The following is a 25487-nucleotide window of genomic DNA, read 5'->3' on the forward strand; positions in this document are numbered from 1 at the left end:
GCAGGTTTCCACCGAGTCCCTAATAACACAGCTCTGCATGCTCCACGCACGGACAGGACCACAGCCAACACGGGTCATAACCCTCAAATTGTGGGGAGTTCGAAGGTGGGCTCCAGAGAGATCACAGTCCCCGCGTAAAGGAGCGCTGTGAAGCTAACAGAAGCAGCTCTGGAAAACATCTCTGTAACCACCCATAACTAAGAATAAAAACCAAAACCACACACACACACACAACACAGAAACTACAGATTTCTGTTCCCCGAAGCATGGCACACAGGAGGGAGGTGTGCGCAATGTGTGAACCAGACGGTTGCTGTGCCAGGACCCTGCCAACTCAGGGACAGCAAAGGACACGAAACGCCATTTGATAAAATGGGTCAAGTGTATGAAGCGGCTACTCAGACGGAGAAATCTGAACAGGGAACACAAAGAGACGTTGGAGAAAAACGTAAATGAGGATGAGAAATCCCTTCACAGGTACCAGACTGGCAGAAATGAGACCGTGTGGCAAGGACGTCGGGACAGCGGCACCCACACGCCAGTGTGTCCCACTGCTCTCGACATCAGCGCAGCCCCCCGAGGGACTGAGCACGCCCACCACTCCACGCACACCCAGGAAACACTGACAGCCAGGAGGAGACGCGTGGGGATGTCAGCCGAGGGCTGCCCACAGTGTCAAGGCCATACAGGCGATCTCAGCAGCTACCACTCGGGGCACGGAGGAGCGGGATGATCCCGTGACCAACACTCCGCGGGCGCCCCTCAGTGCTCTCAACGCAGACAGACACAGATACCACGCTGCACAGCAGCCACCACTTGGAAAACCAACATGGAACCAGCAGGCTGCTGTGACTCAGTGGACTGAGCGCCGGCCTGCGAATCAAAGGGTCACCAGTTCAATTCCCAGTCAGGGCACATGCCTGGGTTGCAGGCCAGGACCCCAGTTGGGGACGTGTGAGAGGCAACCAATCAATGTTTCTCTCCCTCTTTCTTCCCCCCTCCCCCTCTCTCTAAATTAAATAAATACAATCTTTTAAAAGATCTAAAGTAGACCATCATTTTGGCATGTCAGAAACACACACAACACATCATGTTTCAAGGGTATACACACATCTGGACAAATGTCAGACACACTGGAGCAGACGCTCGTGAGAGGCAGGAGAGCGAAGTGAGCGAAGTAATGACGAACAGGACAGTAACGGGCCGGGCACAGACCAGTGACGCTGTGCCACAAAAAAGGAGTGCAGCCAACCCAACTCTGCACGAGGTGGAAGGGCGTTTGCATCCACATCCACTTGCTTTCCAGACTCACACAGCCCACGGGGGAGAGAACCCCGCTCGCACCAGCAGGAGGACGCACCTGTGCAGTGAGACACGCCTTTGCAAGTGGCATTGATGGCCTCCTGGCACTTCTTCTGGGCGGTCTCGAACTGGCAGTTTTTACAGCAGGGGCTGTTCCTATCACTGCGGAGGAAGGGGCAGTTCAACTCAGAGGGCAGTCCCACAGCCAAGTCCGTGGTCACCTTACCAGGCCCTGGAGCCCTGGCTCGTGGGAAGGTCTCTTGGCTGGGCCGCCCTCCCGCACCACCCAACTGCCCAGGTGCCCGTCTGCCCCTCCCAACTCGGGCAGCAGCCGTGTGGAGAGGAGGCACACTGGTCCAAAAGGACTCATCTTTAAAACATCTTGGTGTCCTTGGTTTTCACTAACATCATATAGAAATTTAAAAAAAAAAAACCATAAACAGGCCTGCAAGGCAAACAACGGCCAGGAAACTAGGGAGCCCAAGCCTGACCCCCTGAGAATTTACAGTGTTCATACGCCCTGCGTTTTCCACCCACTACGCCCCAACACCTGCCCCGGCCCCGGCTGCGTGCCCACCTGCACTGGACGCCCTTCTTCAGCGTGCAGTCGCTGTTGCAGCAGGTGTCGCTGTTCAGGTGCATGATGCCGGGGTCGCACTCCTCCCCCTCGTCCACCCTGGAGTTGCCGCACACCTTGTTGCTGCGCTCCTGGAAGCACTCCTGGGCCTTGCTCTCGATGGTCTTGTAGATGGACTGCTTGCTGCAGTTGGAGAACATCTGGCGAGGAGAAGGCCACGGAGGGCCCGGAGCAACGTAAAGACACACCACCATGTGTGTGCGGCACTCCTCTGGACTCTGGACACGACTGTCACAGTCAGAGCCTCCTGAGGCACGTCCAGTGCCATTGCTGTCACCTCTAGATGTCCTTGTGCGCCACGGCATTCTCTCCCTCTTCAGAATGTTAAAAAGCTGGTGTGAATTTGGTTAAGAGCCGACAGCCCGCCCCGGGAGGGCCCGCTGCACACAGGCTGAGCCCGTGCACCCAAGCTGGACGGCCGAGAGCGCAGGCAGCGCAGCGCAGCCGACAGCCCTGAACTCTGCCAGGGCACCGGCTGTCCCTCCCTCGGGCATGGCACCCCCCGGTGACAGAGCGGACTAGACGCAGACCGTCCTCCTAGGCAGAAGACCCAGGCATGTAGACAGGGTCTGGGCCCAGTGCACCCCTCCCCGGCGCCTGGCTAGCTGTACAGTCTATGTTCCGCGTCTCTGCGTGGCTGAACGTACCAAGAAGCAGCAGCGTTACATACAGTTGGTTAGAAGACTAACTTCCAAACTGTTACCTACACGTCTTCGTGGGTCCGCAAGATTTTAACAGTATCTGTTTTCTAAGGTGACCAGTGTCTCACAAGGAGGCCCTCCCCCAGCTCCCCCGAACCACAGGAACGGCCCTTCCTGCGTGTGGGAAGACTGATGAGGAGCCCCGAACAGCCCCTTCCCCAAAGCAGCCGACGTGGAGAGGCAGGATGGCTGCCAGCGGGGGCAGGTGTGGGGGAACGGGTGGGAGCTGAGGGGTCCAGGCGTGCAGACGGGCAGTTACAGAACAGCCACGGGGTGCGGGGTGCAGCACAGGGAACGGGAGCAGCGGAGAACCCACACCAATGACCCACGGACATGAACAGTGGGGGGGTGGCCTGAGGGAGTGGGGTGCTGGGTGCAGGCGGGCAAAGGGGGAAAATCAGGACAAATGTAATAGTGTAATCAATAAAATATAAAGAAAAGAAAAGCAGAACTCTGGCTATTATCAAACTCTTAAACTAAGTGTTCTTTCTTTTACTAGTTAAGTTTTTCTGTGACAGGCTTCTCACACTGGCACACCTCGTCAGAGGTTCGGAAGTCACCACCCTACCTTTACAGTGACAAAGCTCCACATAACAGTAACTTTTCCTAAACAACAGAAAAGTTTTACAATACGTGTATGCTGGTTTCTAAACAACAATGAAAGTATGAAAAGGGAAATAAGCAACAAGAAAAAAGGACCGTCTGATGAATTGTTGTAGTGCAGATATTTAAGGGGCTGGGCTCCCAAGAGAAGTCAGGACACGCGCTGCAGCCTCTTTCCTGCTCAGAGACGCCCATCACCGGCCCCCACCCTCTGCAGCAGGACGTCTTCCCAGGGCTGCCCCGCGCTGCCCGCTGCTGCTGCAGCTTCGCGCTCCGTAAGATGGCAGGACCGCACATCTCGGGCACTTTCTGGTCAGACTCTAAGAGTCAGTCACAGCCACTCTTAAAGTCTCTGAAATTGGTGGCAGTATCCCAAGTCAGCTACTGTGCTCTGTCAGAAACCCTACCCAAACGCACACCCAGTCCCCGGGCCTGGGTGAGCTGCAGCCCCCTCCCCACCCCTCCCGAGTTCTCACTGTGGTCACACAGTTGCTCCCTTCCCACCCACGCAGAGCGGCTCCGAGGCACGTACCTTATTGTTCTCATGATCCCCACTCACAGCGATGGGGTACATCACGAATTTCCCTCCCTGGTCCTCATTTGGGGCGCATTCTGCTAGACCATCCGGATCGTGTTCCGCTCCAAAATTGTGCCCCAATTCATGAGTTGTAACCAGGTCAGCTTCCTTAAAGACCACACAGAGAAAACTTTACTTCCCAATACCCAGCTGTCCCCTGCTATGGCCACTGCGCCTTGCTGACGTAAGTCGGGTCCTGATCAATCGGATGCCAAAAGAACCCTTAACTCTGCCCAGGCAGCAATGTACTCAACTGGGACAGTCGTCGTCCGTCCCCCCCACCCCCCGCCCCGCGCAATCCCTGGAGGGGTTGGGCAGCCACGTCAGTCACCCAGCTCCGCCCACTGAGACAGAAACAAGCTGGGGGCGGGGCTTCCACACCAGCTTTCTAACAGGGACAGACTGCTCTCGCTGTGTCATCCCTTCTGCAACACAGAAGGGAACCATCCTGGGACGTGGGTGACGAGGAGGATGGAGGCCTGTGCTTTCCAAGGGCTGAGAGGCAGCGGGGAGACCCGGGCCCGGGGCGCCCGAGCTCCTGCAGCCTGCGGAATGCTCCCTACGCAGTGCTGCCTGCAGACCGCACCCCGGGGACCGCTCCACGGGGGCAGGCGAACGCACCCCACACCGAAGTCTGCGTGTGGATGGGATGGTGGTTGTGTGGGCTCTCTGGAGTGCGTCTAGCGTATTTCTAATGGATGTATCTGGGCAAAAACAAGATCCTAAAATCTTCCAGAGGGAGAAAAAACAGGCCACATACGAAGGGAAAAAAATGGGAACGACTTCAGATTCTTTAATAGGGACGCAAACACTGAAGGACAATGGAGCGATGCCTTCGAATGCGGGGAGGGAGGGCTCTGGGGAACGCCCCAGGGAAAAGAGCAGCCGCGAAGCTCTGGGCAGGGGTTTGACTGGCACCTTCCATTTTCCCCCCGTAGACCTTTTATTTTCATACTGCCCACCACGGAACGTGTTTTTTAGACAGAAACAAAAATACCCAGTATGTACTACTCTTTTAGAAGGCATCTACATAAATATACAACTATAGTAAACTAAAAATCTATCCTTTAAGCAAAATAAAAGAACGTACCTTTGTAAGAATGGTTTTACCATAATTCTTTGTGCTGGTCAAACCACTATTCAAATAGATATTCTTCCTTCCAATCGGGCTGTAGTACGCTAAAGGAGAAAGCAGACACACACCGTGTTCAGCACAGGACAGCGTGTGAGCCCGGCAGCCTGCCGTGACTGCACGCGCACAGGTGGGAGCTTACCCTTCGGACAGACGCCCCCGTGACTGTTGGCTCTGGGAGAGCCAACGTAGGCCAGCCCAAGAGTGCCCATGTCGAAGTCCTGGTAGGTGAAAAGGTGCGCCAGACAGACCCGGGATGCCTCTTCAGCGATATCGAAGCTGAATTGCTTTAAAAAGAAAAGTGCTCTCAGTCACATTGACAATGACATCGTGCTGTAAGACACTTCGGCCAAGTGCAGCACCACAGGCTTGCAGGTCCGCGCCACACCGTGCAGGCTGGTGCTCCTCGGCACAGCTCGGCCCGCCCACTTGCGCAGGTGAGGAGCGGCCCACCCCCGCACTGGCGGGAGGTGCGAAGGCCCACAAAAGGGAAGACGGGGGCTCTTCGCAGCAGCTGTCAGAAGCCATGGTGCCCAGCACTGGACACCCCGCATGTGTCAGTCTCAGCAGGGACACCTCTCGGTGGGGCGGGGGTCTCAGCGCCGCACCCCGCGCCGAGGCTCACACGTGATTCAAGGACTCTGTTGGTTTGTCAGCGTTGTTGTTTTTTCAAAGTTCGCTTTGGTTTTAGAATGTATAAGAGTTACAAATACAAACTTATAAGAAAGCGTGTATAGTTAGTTTTACTTTACTAAAATTAAGGTTAAAATCCATTTAAGTCAGCACTAGTGCTTTGGGAGGATTTTTTTTTTTTCTTAAAAGGGCTCTATATATTACTTCAAAAACCTCTGCTAAAACAACCTGTGGTCTCCAATTTAAAAGACCTTGATTTTTAAAATGCTTAACTAAGCGGCAGAAAAGGCCTGGATGAGGCTGCGGTGTAGCCAGCAGAGCCCGCCCTGGCCACGCGGGGATTCTGGCAGCTCGGTGGCACAGGGGGGCCTCTGGGAACCTGCTGGGAGCCTGAGAGGGGAGACTGGGGAGCACCTGCAGAGCCAAGCGCTTCCCTTCCACGCCTCCCCACAGACAGGTGCAACCGCTCAATTCTGGCCATCAGTCACAGCTATAGGTCTCTCCAAGGACAAGTCACTTAACTTGCTGTTATGGGCTGAACTGTGTCCCCGCCAACTCGTATGTTCACGTCTTAACCGCCAGCACCTCCGAATGTCGCTGCATTTGGAGATGAGGCCCTTAAAGGGTAATTAAGGTGAAATGGGTCACACGGGCGGGCCTGATCCAACCTGACTGGTGCCCTTCCCAGAGCGGATGAGGGTTCAGACAGACGGAGGGAGAAGATGGCCATGTGCCAGCCAAAGAGACCTCAGAAGAAACCAACCCAGCCAACACCTTGACCTCAGACCTCAAGCCTCCAGAACTACAAGGCGATAAAGGCCTGTCCTTTCAGCCCCCCAGCCTGTGGTCCTCTTGGTCGTCGGCAGTCCTAACGGACTACAGCACATGCTGAGTCTCATTAGAAGATTGACAGTGCCATCCTGACTGACCTCTGGGGTCGCCAGCAGGTCCAACTGGACAAGGCACGTGGGTGTGCCACACAGACAGAGTGCTCTAGGGGTCTCACCCCGGGTAAGGAGTCGGCAGGACTCCTGGAATTCCACTCAAACTCCAAACACTGGATTTCCACCTTGTGAGACTCTCACCAGGGAATCCAGACACGCCACACTGCGCCTGAACTAACCCGTGAAAACTATTGGACAACTACAGGGTCATTTCACGCTGCTAAACCTGTGGCGATTTTTTAAAGCACCAAGAGGAAACCAACACATCCTCGACCTCCTGAAAGACAAACCCCATCGCCCCACAGGTCCTGTCAGAAGCGGTGGCACACACAGAACCAGGTGCTGACGTCGTGTGGCCAACAGGGTGAGCCGTGTTCTGTCAGGGCCCAGAGCGTTTAGGTTAACTGCCTTCAGACTGTTCGCCAGGACAAAACCACAAAAACTTAACATCCTTCCACAGGCCTTCCAGATCTCTAATTACATTTCTGCCGCCTAATTTATTTCCACGGCGCCAGATCATCATGGCCAAGAGACTCACTGAAGTTTCAGAGACCCCCAAACAAACAAAATGGCCCAGAAAATGTCCACACTGGGCACGTGCTGTCACCCCACTGGACTCTCACAGCTGGCAGGGAGCGGTGGCGCTGCTCGGGGGCGCTTCCGTGTGCACAGCCTTTCTGAGCTCCTGCCGCTGGCCCCACTGCCAGGGGCAAGGGCACCGCTGGGTCAGCTGGGGGCTGCTCCCGGTTTCCACGCACTCCCTCCAACGCCCCTTCAGCAGCGCAGACACAACCCGCCCACAGGAACCCCCGGTGTCAAGGCGTCCCGCAGATCCAGGGCTACACAACCTACCTCGAGCAACGCCTTCACATCCCATGCATCCTTTTCTTCGTTTGGATAACTTTTTGCCATATTATAGTGCTTTTCACCAGGCTTTACCTCTTGTGGAGACTTGAGAATGCGAATCTATACTTAAAGAGAGAACATGCTTAGAACACTTCGGGAAAAAAGTCACAAACTCTGAATACTGCATTGTTTTAGATATTCAAAAAAGACTATAATTCTAGAGAAAAATATGTTTTAGAACCAGAATTCCACAGAATTCTTCAGCTGTAAATATTCAATGTTTAAAAACAATGGGAGAAGCATATAAGGAAAACATGTCAATGAATGATTCCTAAATTTATCAGTGTGCTCCCAAATTTCCATTTCCTCTGTATTTAGTTGAAAAAATGACAACTTAGTCTAAAATATTTATTGCAACCACAGTGCAGGAGGGAGAGGTGCAGAACGAGAGCAGCACGCCCTGCAGAGCGCAGGAACGGGCCACAGGAGACAAAGAGCAGGGCGGTCCCCCGAGCACATCCTGCACCTGCACTATAACCTGGGGAACAAAGCCACGCTCAGCCCCGTCCTTTCTGGGGCTCTCTAGCTCCCGGCCTGCAGGGGGCGCACTGTCGGCTCTGCCGCCAGGCAGTGAGCTCACCGGGGCGGGTTTCACAGCCTTCACGGTGGGTGCTCAAGGTCCATCTGGGGACGAAGCAGGAAACCTGCTGTGACTGCGCATCTACACCACATCTTCCCATCCGCCTGTCTTGTCATCATTAAATAAGCTATGTATTTTCACCTCCTTTATCACACCTATTTTTTTCAACTGGTTCCAAGTTCTAAGGCAGGGATGTCAAACTCACTTTCACTGGGGCCACTGCAGCCTTGCGGTTGCCTTCAAAGGGCCAAAATAGTTTTAGGACTGTATAAATGTAGCTACTCCTTAACAGTTAAGAAGCTGAAATTACACTCGGCCCTTTGAAGGCAACCTGGAGGCTGACGTGGCCCCCCGCGAAAGTGAGTTTGACGCCCCTGCTCTAGAGCAAAAAGAGTTTTATTTACTGACCCCACAAAACTCAAACAAGTTGCTGCTGTTCAAACAAGCGAGGCAGCCCGACAGGTGCCATGTGGGCAGAGCCGCAGACGTGTTCACGGAGTGGGGAAGCACGGCCCGGGAGGGTGGTGCCCCACCAGCGTGGGGCACCCATGCACACGTACACGCCATACAGGCACAAAGTGTCTCTGGAAAAACACACGGCACTAGTGACATGGGTGCCTCTGGGGAAGAATGTGTCACAGTGGGCAAGTTCCCTGCCTTTTGTACCATATGTGTGTGTTACCCATTCAAACAGTAACTTAAAAAAGAAAATGCAAGCAAAAGAATGGACAAGGGAAAAATAATTCTTAGTTTAATGTAAGTACTATAAGAGTTTAACACTATAAGAATGATGTATAATTTCACACTTTTCAAAAAAAATCTCAATTCTATCTATATAATCTATAAGAATAGGGTTAATTTAGTACAAAGAACCTAGGAAAAAAACAGAAATAGTAATTTCCACAGTTTCCATATCAGAGTGTCTGTCCAAAGCAATACCCAATTTCAAAACAGCCTTTCTAATCAGTCTTACGAATTTGGAACAATTTGTACTATGAGATAGAGTGACGACATTAATACATCGCGGCCAGACACACACTGTTGAATCAGGAGGTGTGGGGGGAGGAGGCCTCATGGTCCTGCATGTGCGACTGCCTCGCAATGCACACAGAGGTTCGCAGCAGCGTCTGACAAGGGACCCAACCCCCTGTGCCGAACTCTGGCGACAGAGAGAATGCCCAACCAGAGACAAGGAACACAAGGCGGGTGAAAGGCCGTGAACTCAGAGGAAGGAGAGATCACAGCAGCAAAAAAGCTTTCTGCCTAAAAGAAGCTTAAGAACAGAAAACTTCATAATCTATAAATAATACCGAAAACACCATGTAACATCAAACAAGAACTTCTGGGGCCTGGCTGGTGTAGCTCAGTGGATTGAGCGCAGGCCTGCGAACCACACGATCACGGTTCGATTCCCAGTCAGGGCACATGCCTGGGTTGTGGGCCAGTTCCCAGCAGGGGACTCACAAGAAGCAACCATACGTTGATATTTCTCTCCTTCTCTCCTTTCCTTCCTCTCTAAAGACAAATAAATAAAATCTTTAAAAAAAAAGAACTACTGGCACTTGAGAATATTTATTTATGAGTCCATCTGAAGACAGGCTGTGGGGGATGAATGTAAGTGACAAGCACTGACCCACACACACTCAAGTGGCGCAGGCTCACACGTGATCAATACCTGCTCTATCTGTATTCCATAGCCTTTAAAGCCCGCGTTGTCCCACGAAGTGTTCCGATAGATGTCATCAACCCTGTCGATCAGCTCTATCTGTGTGAGAGGGGTGGGGGGAGAAAACGCACACCTTTACTACTCTTTGCAACGTGACAGTTTCCTGCAGGGAGGAGAAACCAGTTTAGAGAAAATGTCATAATAAAGTTTCCACTAATGACAACAACTAGCGTAAAGATGTTATTCTTTACCACTGCCACCACTACCGAAGAAATTACTCCCAGCCCCAAATAACCGCTGCTGGCCGAGTAAAACAGCGACGTACCGTATCACAGATCCAAGCAATCAGATGAGTACGAAACCAAAATGCCGAGTAACAGGCTTTTTAAAAATTGCCATTTCAGTCAACTACGAAAATGAAAGTTAATAGTCGTTCAACTTCACTAAAACATTCTCTTCTAAGAGGTACTCCGTCTTCACTCTATCTCTGTGCAGGCTCCTCAGCGCCCCCTGGCGGGGGGGAGCAGCACCTGGCACTGCTAATCCTGCCCCGGCCCAGCCGGGCAGAACTCTGCAGAGGCCCGGGCGAGGGCACCAGGGGAACGAGGCGCCGCCCTCCTCCTTCCTTCTGCACTGGGACTTGGGAAGGGGTGGGGGTGGGGGGGGGGGCGGGAGGACAGCACAACAGCCAAGGACGGTGCACACGCCCTGAGAACAAAACGTCCCTCCCTCCCTTCCCCTCAGAGATAGCTCGGTTGCTCAGAACTGAGCAGATGGGGTTTGCTCAGACGACTGTGAGCACGTTATAGGTAGGAAACTGCTGTTGGCTTATAGCAACTGCAAGACTAAGAAACACAACTTTTAAGAATAAGCCTCTCGTTATCCTCATATTCTTGGTGTAATGAACCAAGAAGTAAATTAAGAGGAGCCCCTTGAGACAAAGCCCCATTAAGAAACTTTTTTGAGAAAGCTCTCTCTTACTTCGGAGCAAGAATGACAATGACTTCACACACGGCTCCCACTACCCTGACAGTGGACTCTTTCACGGGGCAGGGGGAGAAGGGCGAGGGGGGGGCACGAATGAAACAACACAGAGACCGGGAAAGGCGAGGCAACGAGAAAGAAGCCTTGACTGCACTAGGCTCTCGGTCCATGAATAGCTGCATTCTCTTACTTCCTACACAGCATTCGGTCAGTGCCCAGTTAGGGCACATGAGGTCACACTGATAAAGGATGTCAATGAAACCCTGACCCCCTGACTTTTCAAACTACGTGGTAAACACTTCAAAACCCCATGTCAATACCTCCATCACCTTCCCTCACGTCACAGCCCTACAGCTGGTTGCGACCGGGGAAGCCCCACCTACTTCGGCGGAGGCCAACAGTCAGCGGTTCGGGACTCGAACCAGACCACCTTCTCTGACATGCTCACAGCCGAGGTGTGCAGGCTCACACAGACACCTTCGCCACACTAGAGCACACGTTCTCACGTGTCGCCAACGAGACCACCGCCGTCACGGCAGGGACGTTTTCAAAGAACTCACTTCCATGAAGAGAGGCCTAAACCTAAAGTGCTCAAAAATGCTGATGTGCAGAAAGTAATAGTTCAAAGGTCAAACAGATTTTCAAAACTTTGAATATAGAATCTCTATGCGTTCATGTAAGAACCTCAAAAGACAGCCCTCAAATATTTTGTAAAATATCACGGCATCTGAAACAGACGGGGCTCATACGCATCACATGCCCGCAGGCCCCTCTGCACCGGGCCGGCCGGCGGAGCGGATACTCACCAGGTAGTTGGTGGTGGTGCTCTCCTCCCCGCGGCCCATGTGTCTGTAGAAGCGGTGATCCGCCACCACCAGGAGTTTGCACGTGTTCTTCAGGGGGTGAGGCTCGGCTCTTCTCTTCGCCCGAGGAGCACGCTCTACTGCGAATGTGTATGCACTATTCAATCAACATTTGTCAAAACAAGGAGTGTTTTATAGTAGCCCTTTAAATCCAGCATGGTTTTGAAACAAACATTACTTGAGCTTAGAGATCTCGAACAAAAACACAATTTGGAGGAAAATAGGAAAGAAATACGAGTTGTTTATTTTTTTTAAGATTTTATTTCTTTATCTTTAGAGGGGAAGAGGAGAGAAATATCAATGTATGGTTACCTCTCGTGGGTCCCTTGCTGGGAACTGGCCTGCAACCCAGGCATGTGCCCTGACTGGGAATCGAACCGCAGTCCTTTGGTTCACAGGCCAGCGCTCAATCCACTGAGCTATACCAGCCAGGGCCGAAATATGAGTTTTTTAAATTGTAGAATTCAAAACCAAGGAAAAGTGTCTGTAATTTTTAAAAGGAGACAACTTAAAAAAGCACTCAGAAGTAAAGTAGTCACCTATTTATTGCTGGGCTCTGAAGCTCTCACTTTATTCTGGAAGTCCATGAATAAAAATGTCAAGGTAATCACACATTAAAAATTAGTTTCTGTTAACAGGTTGTTTTTCTGATCAAATAATCAAACTATTAAGGAATTTATTTACATACTAAGCCCTGGCTGGTGTGGCTCAATGGACTGAGCACCGGCCTGCAAACCAAAGGGTCACTAGTTCAATTCCCAGTCATGGAACATGCCTGGACGGTGGGCCAAGTCTCCAGTAGGGGGCGCACAAGAGACAACCATACATTGATATTTCTCTCCCTCTCTTTCTCCCTCCTTCCCCTATCTTGGAAAGTAAACAGATAAAATCTTTTAAAAAAATAATTCATTTACATACAAAATGCTAGTAACATTTTCTAAGGTTTTCAAAAATGAGGACAGTAGACTATTTCTCCAAGATGTTTGTTTTCAAACGACTCTAAATGGATTTGTCCCAAACTGATCACCTCCTTCTCTCTACGCAGCAGAGAACTCTCATTACCAACTAACTTCTTATAAACTTATCTAAAGGTTGTTTTACAACAGTATTATTTTGTCATTTTTAAATACCTGCAAATAAAGAATATTTCCCTCAGAATTTTTAAAATTTTATTTATTTAATTTTAGAGAGAGGGAAAGGGAGGGAGAGGGAGGGGAGAGAGGAACACCCATCGGTTGCCTCTCACACGCACGCCCCTACTGGGGGCCTGGCATTCAACCCGCTCAGCCACACCAGCCAGGGCTCCCTCAGATTACTTCATTCCCCTGTCCCCAGTCTTTTTAAATCCAATCTTTCTGTTACCACTGTTTTCTAGTGTCTTCATTTCTTACATTATAGGCAAAAGAATCAACTTTAACAAAAGTTTTTTCAACTTTTGAAAACAGTTTTTTCAACTTGATAAACATTTTTTAAATCAATTAATAATCACCCCTGCCCTGGCTGGTGTAGCTCAGTGGATTAAGGGTGGGCCTAGGAACCACACGATGGCAGTTCAATTCCCAGTCAGGGCTTATGCCTGGGTTGCAGGCCAGTTCCCAGCAGGGGACGCAAGAGAGGCAACCACACACTGATGTTTCTCTCCCTCTCTCCTTCCCTTCATCCTAAAGGTAAATGAATAAAATCTTAAATGATAATAATAATAATAACAACCCCCCCTACTGAAGACAGCCGTAAAACTAGGTTAGGTTTTCATTTCTAAGTCTTACCACCATGGAGCTCTCTGTCTATCAGTCCTTCTGGAAGCAAATCTTCATTGTCTGCCTTTATGTACCCACACACTTTTGAAGACTGGAAACGTGAAACATTCTTGATATCTTCAGATTTATAAACCAACATTCTTTTGTCTTTAGTATCATTAATTAGTCTCCAAAGTGGCTGAAATAGAAAGAAGAATAATTAAGACAGAAAATGTAAAAATGTCTAAACATTAAATTCTTACATCCTTCCTTGTTTTTGTTTTGCTTTTTAAAAACCCTCACCGGAGGACACGCCTACTGATTTCAGAGAGAGGGGAGGGAAGGGAAGGAGAGAAACATCGATTGTTGCCTCCAGCACGGGCCCTGGGCAGAGACTGAACCCGCACCCCAGGGCATGTGCCCTGACCAGGAATCGAACCCACAACCTTTCCGTGTAATGGATGACACTCCGACCAACTGAGCCACACCAGCCAGGGTCCCTTTCTTTTTTTAGATAACATTCACTTCCCCGTTATTAAAATGACAAGTCGTTTTATCAAAAATAAACCATTCCAATTTTCATCATAGCATTTCTATGCTGGTAACTAAATACATGGGCTATTCATTCTTTGGCATTATCTGCACACGAAGAGGAGTGTTGTGCTGCACAAGCTACGAAGTCTTTCAGAAGAGCCGGGGGAGAGAGAACAAGTCCCCCCTTCCCACCCACTGGCACTGTTCCAGGCGACAGACACACAGCAACACAAGTTAGACACGGTTTCGGTTCTTGGGCTCTTTCATTCCAGTTTCCTTAACGTCTTTTTATGTACAGGGAAGAACAAACACAGTTTCATGACAGAAGACTAAAACCTTTTAACAATATGCCTAGAATTTACTAGTTTCACGGAAAGCAGTCTTTTAAAAATCTTCACTTACAAGATTATAGGGCCACGGAAAATCAGAACTAACACACTGGAGAGGTGACCCAAGTCAACAGGATTTTTCCGCTGCCATATTCTGCCATGTGGAATGTGCTCCTGTGTATAATGCGCACCCACGTTTTGCTACTGATTTCTGCCTCAAAACTTTGGGCAAAAAAAATGCATATTAAACGTGGCAAAATACAGTAATTTAAAATCAAGTTCTTCTCGGTAGGGAACTGGTCTCATCAGAACTGAACGGCCTATGGGAAATGTACGAAAAAGATATAAAATTTATATATACATACACACATACACATTTGTGTATCCACATCCATCCTGGAAATGAAGTTGACATCACAAGAAAACACTACTTCACACCCACCGGGAAGGCGATCAGTCACAGGGATGGGCGAGACTGCGGCCACCCAGACCCCTGCGCACTGCCGGTGAGGGCACAGCGTGGGCTATAAAGTGTACCACGTGGAGACGGTGAGAGTAAAAGGCGCAGCTACTGTGGAGAGCAGCCCCGCGACCCCGCCCCAGTTTATATCCACAAGAAATGAGAACAGGTGCTCAGACAGCAGCTTGTCCCCCGATGATCACAACGTTGTTCAGAGCAGTTGAAAGCGAAAGCAACTCCAATGCCTCACTGAGCACGAACGAGCAGAACGCGGTGAGAATGAGCACAGTGAGGTCTGGTAACCAAAGAAAGGAAGTTCTGACACAGGCTACAACATGAACGGAACTCGAACACATTCCCAGTGGGAGAAGCCAGTCACGGCACATCGCATGCTGTGTGACTGCGCTCATGTGGAAAGGCCGGGCAACCCCAGGGGGAGAGCATTGGATCAGAGGTTTCCTGGGGCTGGGGGAGTTGCGGGGAAGGTTGGCGGGCTACTAAAGGGTAAGAGGTTTCTTTTGGGGGTGATCAAGTGTTCTAGAATTGGTCATGGTGATAAGTACACAACTCTATAAACAATAAAAACAACCAAATTATGTGCTTTAAATGGGTACATTGTACAGTATGTGAACTGTATACCTCAATAAAGCTGTTAAATACACACGTACATATTCTTCTTTCGCAATCCACATTCGAGGCAGATTTAAGAAACAGTGGTTACAGAGCCTCAGGGCTAACTAACCAGCTCCTGGGTGGCAGTGACCTTCACCTGGCCCACAAAGAGGAGAAGAGACATTTTTCTGTATTCTGGGACAAACATTTCTAAATCCATATCAATAGTTTGTAGTAGAGCCCGCCCAGCCCAGAGAAAGACAGCAGGCTGTGGGATCAGAGACACCTGGGTTCAAACCTCTACTGGACCTCACGCTACATGCCCTGGACCGGCACCTTATCCGAGTATAGCTTTTCTCACTGGGTGAAGTAGTGATAACACCTATTTTAAAGATGATGTAAAATAAGGAATCTGATTACTAAGATGTCAAAACAAACGTAGTTAACTCTCACTACTATGAGAAGCAACCCTATTACCACCATTACTAGTTAAGTTGCTGGGAGAAACCACCTGGTGAGTAAGAGACGAGAGGCGAGAACCCCCACTGGACAGCAGAGCGGTGGTGCAGACGCGAGAAGAGATCGCGCGGTTGAGCGCGGACCCCAGCGCTCACGTGCACGGGACGCTGTCACGGTCAGCGCATGTCGGTGCCATCACCACTGCCCACAGTTCTCCTATTTTCCTAGACACACAGAATCACTTTGGCCCACAGATCTGCCTTGTTTTCCGGGCTAGGACCTTCCTCACGGTTGTGTGTCCCACCCAAACGTGATGGGGAGGGTCTCGGTTTCCACAGGGAGAATGCTAATGAGAGAGTGGCCAGGGCCCAAGTTTCCCACAATTCCCTCTTTTAACCTCACAGAGTATAAACTATCACCACCCTTTACTGATCTTGCATGTCCAGAGCATCTAGAAAAAGTAGGGGAAATGGATAAATAAGACTTCACCTTCACCCTTGAGAATGTTTACACTTATAGTAGGGTTATTAAAGAAAGAATAAGGAAAAGATGAGTCACAAGGGAAAGTTTTCTCTTCCCATTGTGCACCCCACATGACTTTTATTCAGTTACGGCACTTAGAAGCACAGGGTGCGTGTCGCCCTGCTGGTGTGGCTCAGCTGGGTGGAGCATCGTCCTACGCACCGAAAGGTCATTCGTTCAACCCCCGGTCGGGGCCCACGTCTAGGCTGTGGGTTCGGTCCCCAGGCTGGGTGTGTGCGAGAAGCAACAGACCAATGTTTCTCTCTCACATCAGTATCTCCCTCCCTCTCTCCCCTTCCCTTGCCTTCTCTCTAAAACCAACGGGCATGTCCTCAGGTGAGGACTAAAAAAAGAAAATACAGGGTACATCTTACAATAGCTTCTTAGCTGTTTATAAAAAATATTATCTTCTTTTTAAAGAAAGTCATCTACTTTCCTGGTTAAAATACTTTAAATACAAGAAGAAAATTAAGTATTATTACAGACTTTTGTCTTCTTAAAACAGCTGAGAAATAACTTTACAAAATAAAAAGCAACAAACAAACAAAAGACGAACTCACACAGACGACAGAAAGGGAGGGGGCAGGAGAGGACAAGAGGCCAAAGGGGGTCAAGTACATGGTGATGGAAGGAGACCAGACTTCGGGTGGTAAGCACACAGCGGAGTAAAGACATGTCGTATTATAACATTGTACACCTGAAGTTCATGTTATTAACCAATGTTACTCCAATAAATTTAATGAACAGAGAATAATGGAAACAAAAATACATGCTAAAAAATGTGTGTGCAGGTTTACCTCAATGTTATATTCCGCTGCATCTGTGTTGATCCGTATCGTAACATCATCGTCTCCTATATGTGCTAGAACCCGAGAGTTAGGTTCACCTAAAGAGAAAAAAAATGATCTTTCATTATCAAAAAAATCTATATCAAAAAAATAAACTATGCACAGCCGCCATTACAAAGCAACAGAGCCCTTCCAAGAGCAAGCAAGCCCGTGCAGCGTCCCAGACCGGCCAGTCTCCCACCGCAGGGGCCTCGCTCCAGCCGCCTGAAACCTATCTCTTTGCCTCCATTCTCGTAGAGAAAGACCTAAATCTGCTTTAGAACAAAACATACCAATGTGTAGATTTCCTTCCGGAATAACTTTGCCTATTTGGGGGTAAGAAACAACTAAGAGGAAGCAGAAAGCATAATTTGGAACACACAGAGGTCTTGACCTATACTATTTGACAACATTTTCTGGACAGAGTATTTATTTATTTATTATTTTTGTAAGTGAACAAACTGAATTTTCTTTAAAAAACATTTTGTGACACAGATGGACAAATAAAATTTTGCAATACCAAGCATGTTTTACATAAGTAATTAAATTATAGCATGCCACGTGACAATTTTAATGCCATTTTTTTCTTATTGTAGAAAGTTCCAGAAGTAAACCACAATTGCTAGCTTGATACAGTTTCTTAAATAAATACATAACAGGATCATAAAGTCAAGTGTTTTATCTCCTAGCTTCCCTGTTTAAAATCGTAGAAGGATGTCTACAATCCTTTTCCGGAGAAAAGAGGTCAAATTCTTATCCCCGGAGAGGGTGTTCATTGTAATTATCAAAGCAGCCAGCTGGCCTGACATGCTGGAAACACCCACATCACCCCGTCTGAGCGCCTCTGCTCCCGAACCAGAGGTCTCACGTGAACACAGAGCAGCCGTTCTCTGACAGCCCTGCTCCCGCCTCCCCGAAACGAGCGTACAGCGAGTGAGACGTGGACCCCAAACCCAGACACCAAGGCAGGCGGACAAGCCGCGCACTCACCGACCACGTGCCCGCTGAAGAAGTCTTGCCACCTGACGCTGTACTCGCTTTCATCTTTGCCGTCCACCACCACGACTTTGAAATCTCGGGAAAAGCGTTCGGTGCTTGATGTCAAGTACAATTTGAAATGCCTAAAGAAAGAATGCACCTGAATGTTACTCCAGGAACACAAAATGGAAGCCTAGTTTTCACTTAATTAAACTTTCTTTAAAAAAGCCGACACGCAACTTTAACAACTGTTTTACCAAGCGCCTCGAGCACTGCATCCCCTCTAAAACAGGCCGACTTCTCCAGTTGTCAGGCCTTGGCGGACCGAGAGCAACTAGAACCGGGGACAAAAGACTGAACGGCCCAAGCATTCATCCCTCCGGGAGACTCTGAAGAATGCGGAAACACACACAGCTCCACAGGGCAAGTCGGTGTCCGGCTTGTCTCAAAAACCTACAAACTGGTATTGTTAGTTGCCATTTACTGAACACTTACTCAATACTAGACACTCTGTTTATCTCATCTCCACTTCACAGAGTAAAAACTGCAGCCCGGAGGTAACTCAACATACTCCAGGTTATATAGCCAGTGAATGGCGAGAATTTACCAGTTTTATTAACTGAGTACAAAAGTTGCCTTGGTTTGTTCAGAAGCCTGTACTATGCTGTCTCTAGCAATCAATCTGATCTTCCTGCTGAGCAAAATTAATAAATGCTACTTTTCTGTATTTAAAAGCACTCATGCTTTTTTCTTCTTCTTAAGAAAACTTATCTTAAAAAAAATTAATCCACAATCCTGCAAGAAAAATAAATACAAAGCAAAAAGCAAAACAGACATTAAGATACTACTACAGCTCTTTAGTTGGCTTAATATTCTTCTGTTTTCTACGAGTTTCAGACCTGACTAAAAACTGGGCATGGGCCCCGACGGTGTGGCTCAGTGGACTGAGCACAGGCCTGTGAACCAAAGGGTTCGATTCCTGGTCAGGGCACCTGCCTGGGTTGCAGGCCAGGTCCCCATTAGAGGGCAGGTGAGAGGCAACCACACATTGGTGTTTCTCTCCCTCACTTTCTCTTTCCCTTCCCCTTCTCTAAAAATAAATAAACAAAATCTTCAAAAAAAAAAAAACTGAGCACAGTGGGCAAGAAGGTTTCAATTATTATTTACAGAGTCCTCTCAGCATGCCGGCGTACACCAGAGATAAAGAAGGGCACATTTTTCATCTTGGCCACAGGGACAGATTTTGCTGTGGTGACAAAAATATGAAATGTTACTTCCCATGGGTTTGCACAAGTCTGAACGGCCTGCAAGTATCTAGACTGAGACTGTCTCCATGGCAATGAATATTTTTAACGTTTCTGAGCATAACAAGGTAATTTTAGTTTGCTTGTGTGTGTGTTTCAATGGTCACAGGGAAGGAGACAACAGAACCTTATTTCTGAAAACTCTGGAACGCCTTCTCCTGAAACAGACCCTCCCACGGCATTCACAGGCAGGACTTTTCCCCCATCGGCTACGCCGAGCTGACTTTCAGTGCTCTTGGGAGTCTCAATGTTACTTTTACTTAATGTTCTGTCCAGAAAAACCCTGGGATTGTGCTCTTCGTTTCCAACACTTAATAATCTGCTCTACCGACAGATAAGGGCCAAGTGATGCAAAATCCCTGTTTTGGGGGGTATCTAACCCACAGGTGGCCAACACACCGCCGTGGGCCACCCTCTGCCTTGTTTTATCCGCCCAGCACCTTGTTTCCGCCCGGGGGCAGCGCTGAGCTCTCGCTTAACTGTTAAGGAGCAGTCACATTTACACAGTTCTAAACTGGCATTCGGCCCTTGGAAGGCAGCCAACCACAAGGCCGATGTGGCCCCCGGTGAAGATGAGTTTGACAGCCCTGGTCTACTCTTTACCTTTCAGTTATAAAATCTCCAATAGAATGTTAATCAGAATTTATATTTTACTCCATCCTCCCAAAATTATGTGAAGTCATGTACTTACACAGACTTCTTTTAGCATTTTCATTATCTTTTTGACTTTTGATTTAAGGATTTACAGTAACTACAAACTGGTGTTAATCCATATGAATTAACATTTTATTTTCTGTATATTACACAAAATGATCATCACAGTAAGTCCAGTTAATATTCGTGACCATAGTTTCAAATCGTTTTTCTTGTGATAAGAACTTTTAAGATATGTTCTCTTAGCAACTTTTCAATACACGATACAGTATCATTAACTATAATCACCATGCTGTAGATCACATCCCCAGAACTTACTTATTTCATATAACTGGAAGTTTCTGCCTCATATTTGTTTTAAATGATCCACAAACATATTGCTGACATCTCTGGAACACTTATTTACTTTTTAAAAAATAACCATCAGTATGAATTTTAGAATAAGCAACAAACAATGTTAAGAACCATGACAGCCTGGCTGGTGTAGCTCAGTGGATTGAGTGTGGGGCTATGAACCACACAATCGCAGTTCGATTCCCAGTCAGGGCACATGCCTAGGTTGCAGGCCAGTTCCCAGCAGGGGACTCACGAGAAGCAATCATACATTGATACTTCTCTCCTTCTCTCCTTCCCTTCCCTTCTAAAGATAAATAAATAAAACCTTAAAAAAATAAAAAAAGAACCATGACAGACTAATTATAACAATTACAAATCTTTAACAATGCAACTTCCCAAGATACCCTTATATACCTGAAACTATGTAATATTACATGTCAACTACAATTGAAAAAATAACTGACGGAGAGAAAAATACCTTATTTTTCTGCTTCCGCCAAACCAAGTCCCACTTGCACCAACATTTTTCTCTGAATAACGCAAATTACCTCTTCAGCGCAGAGAAGGTCAGCAGTGTCTCCAGGTGCGTTGGGGCCTGCAGGTCTCTCTTCCGCACGGAGTGCTGGCGGATGCTGGACTGAGAGAGGATGTCGTAGTCCGAGAGCAAAGAGTCAAGCTCCTCTGCAATGAAGGGAAAAGCGACGGACAGGTCGCCCCAGTAACCAACTGCAGCATTTGCACAATGAGAGCCGGACAACCACCTCTTCCTGACGTAGCACGTTAGGAAGTGCCAGCACAAACCTATGAAGCATTCTTACCAAGAGACACAAATCAAACCTGAATCGAATCAAGATCTAACCTCTAGTTTTGAAGGCACAAATGTTGAATGTTGCCAAATTAAATAACCTTAGCAATCAGCTACACCGAGAATGTTAGAATTCGGGCAGAACAAATGACCCAGTTTCTTCAGGAAATACACGGCATGGGACAGAAGGGAGGGGCGGAGCCCTAACAGACAAGAATATGCCAAGCAAGCCACGGTGCGAACGCTCTTAGGTCCTCAAACAGCCCACCTGAGGAAGGACACTGGTGGCCACGGGGGAGATCTGAACACGAGGCGTGCTCACATCAGACAGTGGGCATTTTGAGATCGCAGAGTTCCATGTCATGCAACAGCCTAACTTCTAAATTACAGGCATTTCTGGCTTGTGTGTTGAGAATTTCTAAGATCATCAAGGGGCCAATTCCACCCACCCACTGCCAACCTGGGCTCCATCAACCTCTTATCAGTTGATGTATAGCAAGAAAGAGCAACAAATGCCTTAATGACCTGAGCAAACCAAAACTGGGGAAGTAAACTTTACAGAAAAATCACATATTCCAAATCAAAGAGCAGAAAGTGCTCCTATCCCTATTACTGCTACCCTCAACAGACCCAGCAGACTTGCAATCCCACGGATACCGGGAAGTAGAAGCGGTAAGTCCAAACTAATCCCCGGGGAAAACCAACAATAATGATTTCACCAGACTGACTTGGAACCCAAGAAGAGCCAAGACCGCTGCTCCAAAAACAGTGCGAACACAACAATGTTTTATTTGACGCAGAGCGAGAGTAAACACTGCAAAGTGCATGCTGCCCTGGAAGTCAGCAGCTACTCTGCTGCCTCCTCCAAAACCAGGACAGTTTTTGGAATACAATTTTGGTGACTTAAGTCTCTGTAGAAACTGTCTAAAAATAGCTGAGCTGATGCTTTCCTCTTCTCCCAACAAATACCACTGCAGAAGCAATGGAGTTCAACGTCATTCCACTGGACGTCGGATGCCCTCAAAATAGAGCCGCTTAAAATACAAGAGAATTGCTACTGAGGCTCAACAGGCTCACAAAACCACGGGTGAAACACAGAGCCGACCCAATACCCTTCTTCTCCCCCTAGACTTCCTCGTGTCTGTCCCTCGTTCACTGCTGTGTGCCAGGCCCTTAGCTAAGTGCTGAGATACAGCCTTCAACAGAACTGAGTCCTCCCCTAATGCAGCACTCCCTCCACTGCAGGAGAAAAGATAGTGCGCCCGCAAATACAAGTCAGTGCTGTGTGTGTGGAGGAGGGATGGCAGACAGGGGAGAGGGAAGGGCCCGTTACAAGTGGCCAAAAGAGGAAAACTGCCACCCGGTGCAGCCCGGAAGACAGCAGGGGGTAGGCACGCTGCCACAGGAGCAAAGTCGGTTCTCCAAAAGTCCACTCAAGGGGCTAACTCAAGACAAAATTACACAAAGTAGCAGCAAATTTCACACTTGCTGGGGCCCACCACTTTCTGTTAATCAAATTTCCTCTTCAATTTAATCCAGAGGCCCTGATCTGCGTGGCTCTGTGGGTTGAGCACCATTCTGCAAACCAAAAGGTTGCCGGTTTGGTTCCCAGCGAGGGCGCATGCCTGGGCTACAGGCCAGGTCCCTGGTTGGGGGCGTGCAAGAGGCAACCTATCAATGTTTCTCTCACACATCGATGTTTCCCTCTCTCTCAAAACAAATAAATAAAATCTTTTAAAAATTAAACAAATTCTTTAACCCGGAGGAACCCTGTTTCAGAAGCCATCAATTAATCCCTTTTACAGCCATGGATGGATGGTTGTTGGTGATGTGCCCTTGCTAATATCTATAATGCTTAGCAACACCAATAAAAACCTTCAAGAAGCTGCCCTGGCTGGTGTGGTTCAGTAGATTGAGTGCCGGCCTGCAAACCAAAGGGTCACCAGTTCAACTCCCAGTCAGGGCACATGCCTGGGCTGCGTGCCAGGTTCCCAGTAGGGGGCACCAAAGAGACAACTGCACATTCATGTTTCTCTCCCTCTTTCTCCCACCCTTCCTCTCTCTAAAAAATAAGTAAACATTAAAAAACTTCAAGAAGCTTACCATTTATTCAACAATTTTTGAGTGTTTGCTACCTGTAAGACATCATACTGGGTGTCTTATATTATCCACACAAACATCCCTGGGGTGTTGTTCCCATTTTACAGATGACAAAACAGACTCACGGAGCACACAACTGGGATTTGAACTTGGGTCTGCCTGGCTGAAAACCCTAAACTTTACCGACACCATACTTTTCAACTCCCTAAAGAGGCTCCTCTGGGACCACCTACTACTTGCAGGCCTCCTACTTTTTGACAAGACATCCAAACATGACCTCGCCTCCCTGTGACTTCCGAAGCCCTGCACTTATTCCTTCCTTCTGGCACTTTCAAATTATATTCATTTGATCTCACAAGCAGATTGTTAAATGGCAAAAGGGAGCTCTGTTTTATTCATCACAGTAGCCTCACCTCACAACACCCAGCACAGAACCTTATGGGAAGAGCACCCTTGGACTCACAAATTGCACAAATCCTCAATGCTGAGATGCTGGGACAATCCTTCCCTCTTCGGCTTCCTGATACAGACAGGTTGGTACATGAACTCAGTTTCATGCAAGATTGTAATCACTCCTACTGATGAGAAACTCAACCTCAATACTGTGGTGTCATTGTCAATGGTACAGGCCAGTCCTCCTCAGCCTGTGCTCCCCGCACCAGCTGCCACCGCCTCACCTGGGAACTTGCTCAAAAGGCCTATTTTCAGGGTCTCCTCTCCCACTCCGTCCAAAATCCCTGGGGTGGGATCCAACAGTCTGTGTGTAACCCGCCTGCCAGGTGATGCGGATGTGCACTCAGGTCTGAGACCCACCGAACTAGGCTAACGCCAGGCAATAACTCAAAGAAAAAACCTTTCAACACAAGACAGAGCTCACTGCCCAGCCTCGCATTATTTTTATAAACAAATATCAGAAAAACAGGTAATAACTGGAAATCAGGTAAGTCACAGTGCTTCTAAATGACAAAAAATGCAAACATTTAAGTGGTTTTAAAAACAAGTTTTTAAGAACGTGGGGAAATATTTATGCTACAATATTAAACAAAGGTAGATTTTTAAAAATCTGCTCACATTGCATGATCTTACCTACATACAGATAGGCCCAGAAAAAATAGCAAGAATAAGACGGTGACACTGCTGACTACCTTCAGGTCTACTTCCTATGTAACAAGTACCTTTTAAGTGCAGCTTGCTAAAGCACTTTAAAACACTTAATTTCTATGTTCCCATTGTGATGTGTCCTCTTATGACAACTGGAAGCCCAAAGCCCCCACTGCATGCTCCGGAGCCACTGCCAACAGCAGGGCAGGGCTGTGCGCCTGACAAAGTGGGACAGAGTGGGACAGAGCGGGACAGACCAGGACAGACAGGGACAGACCGGGACAGACCGCCCGCCTGCTCCACGGATGTCCTGGAACCAGCGAGTGGGCGCTCAGATGCCCTGCATTCACTGCACTTCACTTCCCACATTTCAACCACTGGTAGCATCAGTTTTCTATAGTTTTTCCAACAGAATTTATATTTCTCCCACTTTCCAAGAGTTTTTAATCCTTTATCCATCTCCAAATAAATGCAATATAAGCCACTTAACTGCCACTCTTAGCTCAGTGCAGGGTCAGAATCTCTGTGAGAAACTCCACGAGGGCCGCCCCGCCCTCCCCAGAACGAGAACGTCTTCCTTGACTCCCACAAACCGCTCCAGCAACAGCCCTCACCCTCTGAGCCTTTCTCACTCCGGCTGCAGCAAACACAAACCAGAGAGCAGCAGACCATTCCAAAGGTCAGACGGGGATACTAAGTGATCCTGGGGCCCCCTCCCCGTCCCTCCCTGCTCTTCTCTGCCACATGCTATGGTTTCCCGCCTCGGCCTCCCATCTAGCTGTCCTTAGAGACCTCCCCTTCCTCGTTGCTTTGGTATCTTCTCCACCTCATCCCTCCCTTCTTGCACACATTCTACACTTCATTTCCCCCCTTCCACTAGACTCCACCTATTCATTTATTCAATGTTTATTGAAAACCTCCTGCCTCCCAGGCACAAGGGATATAATGGAGAGAGAAATACATTTCCAATATTGCAACATTGGTGGAAAGACCACCACACAAAAAATTATCATGAAACGCCCTGGCCGGTGTGGCTCACTGGATTGAGTGCTGGCCTGCGAGCCAGAGGGTCGAGGGTTTGATTCCCAGTCAGGGCACATGCCTGGGTTGCAGGCCAGGTCCCCAGTGGGGGACACATGACAGGCAGCCATACTGATGTTTCTCTCCCTCTTTCTCCCTTGCTTCCCTTCTCTAGGAAGGGA

At 48.5% G+C, this 25487-nt stretch overlaps 1 protein-coding gene across 4 annotated transcripts in view; it reads right to left on the reverse strand.

Annotated features, from left to right (window-relative positions):
• ADAM17 (ADAM metallopeptidase domain 17) overlaps positions 1-25487 on the reverse strand; it is a 39794-nt gene that overhangs the window by 8582 nt on the left and 5725 nt on the right. For 2 of the 4 annotated variants that reach the window (XR_005066845.1, XM_037048694.1), the window contains exons 2-13: positions 20828-20960; positions 17998-18128; positions 16978-17066; positions 13295-13463; positions 11472-11608; positions 9691-9780; positions 7382-7495; positions 5095-5239; positions 4911-4999; positions 3776-3928; positions 1880-2079; positions 1361-1464 (exon numbers count right to left, since the gene is read on the reverse strand). Coding sequence is in view for 1 of the 4 variants with exons in the window: in XM_037048694.1 (XP_036904589.1) it covers positions 1361-1464; positions 1880-2079; positions 3776-3928; positions 4911-4999; positions 5095-5239; positions 7382-7495; positions 9691-9780; positions 11472-11608; positions 13295-13463; positions 16978-17066; positions 17998-18128; positions 20828-20960 (1554 nt within the window). In the remaining 3 variants the exon portion in view is untranslated. Of the gene's footprint in view, positions 1-1360; positions 1465-1879; positions 2080-3775; positions 3929-4910; positions 5000-5094; positions 5240-7381; positions 7501-9690; positions 9781-11471; positions 11609-13294; positions 13464-16977; positions 17067-17997; positions 18129-20827; positions 20961-25487 lie in introns of those variants that run through there. The other 2 variants (XR_005066846.1, XR_005066847.1) reach the window with 2 other exon arrangements.

This window comes from Sturnira hondurensis, unplaced genomic scaffold, assembly GCF_014824575.4.
Source record: "Sturnira hondurensis isolate 20B ecotype Veracruz unplaced genomic scaffold, ASM1482457v3 Scaffold0006413, whole genome shotgun sequence".
Taxonomy (NCBI): Eukaryota; Metazoa; Chordata; class Mammalia; order Chiroptera; family Phyllostomidae; genus Sturnira; species Sturnira hondurensis.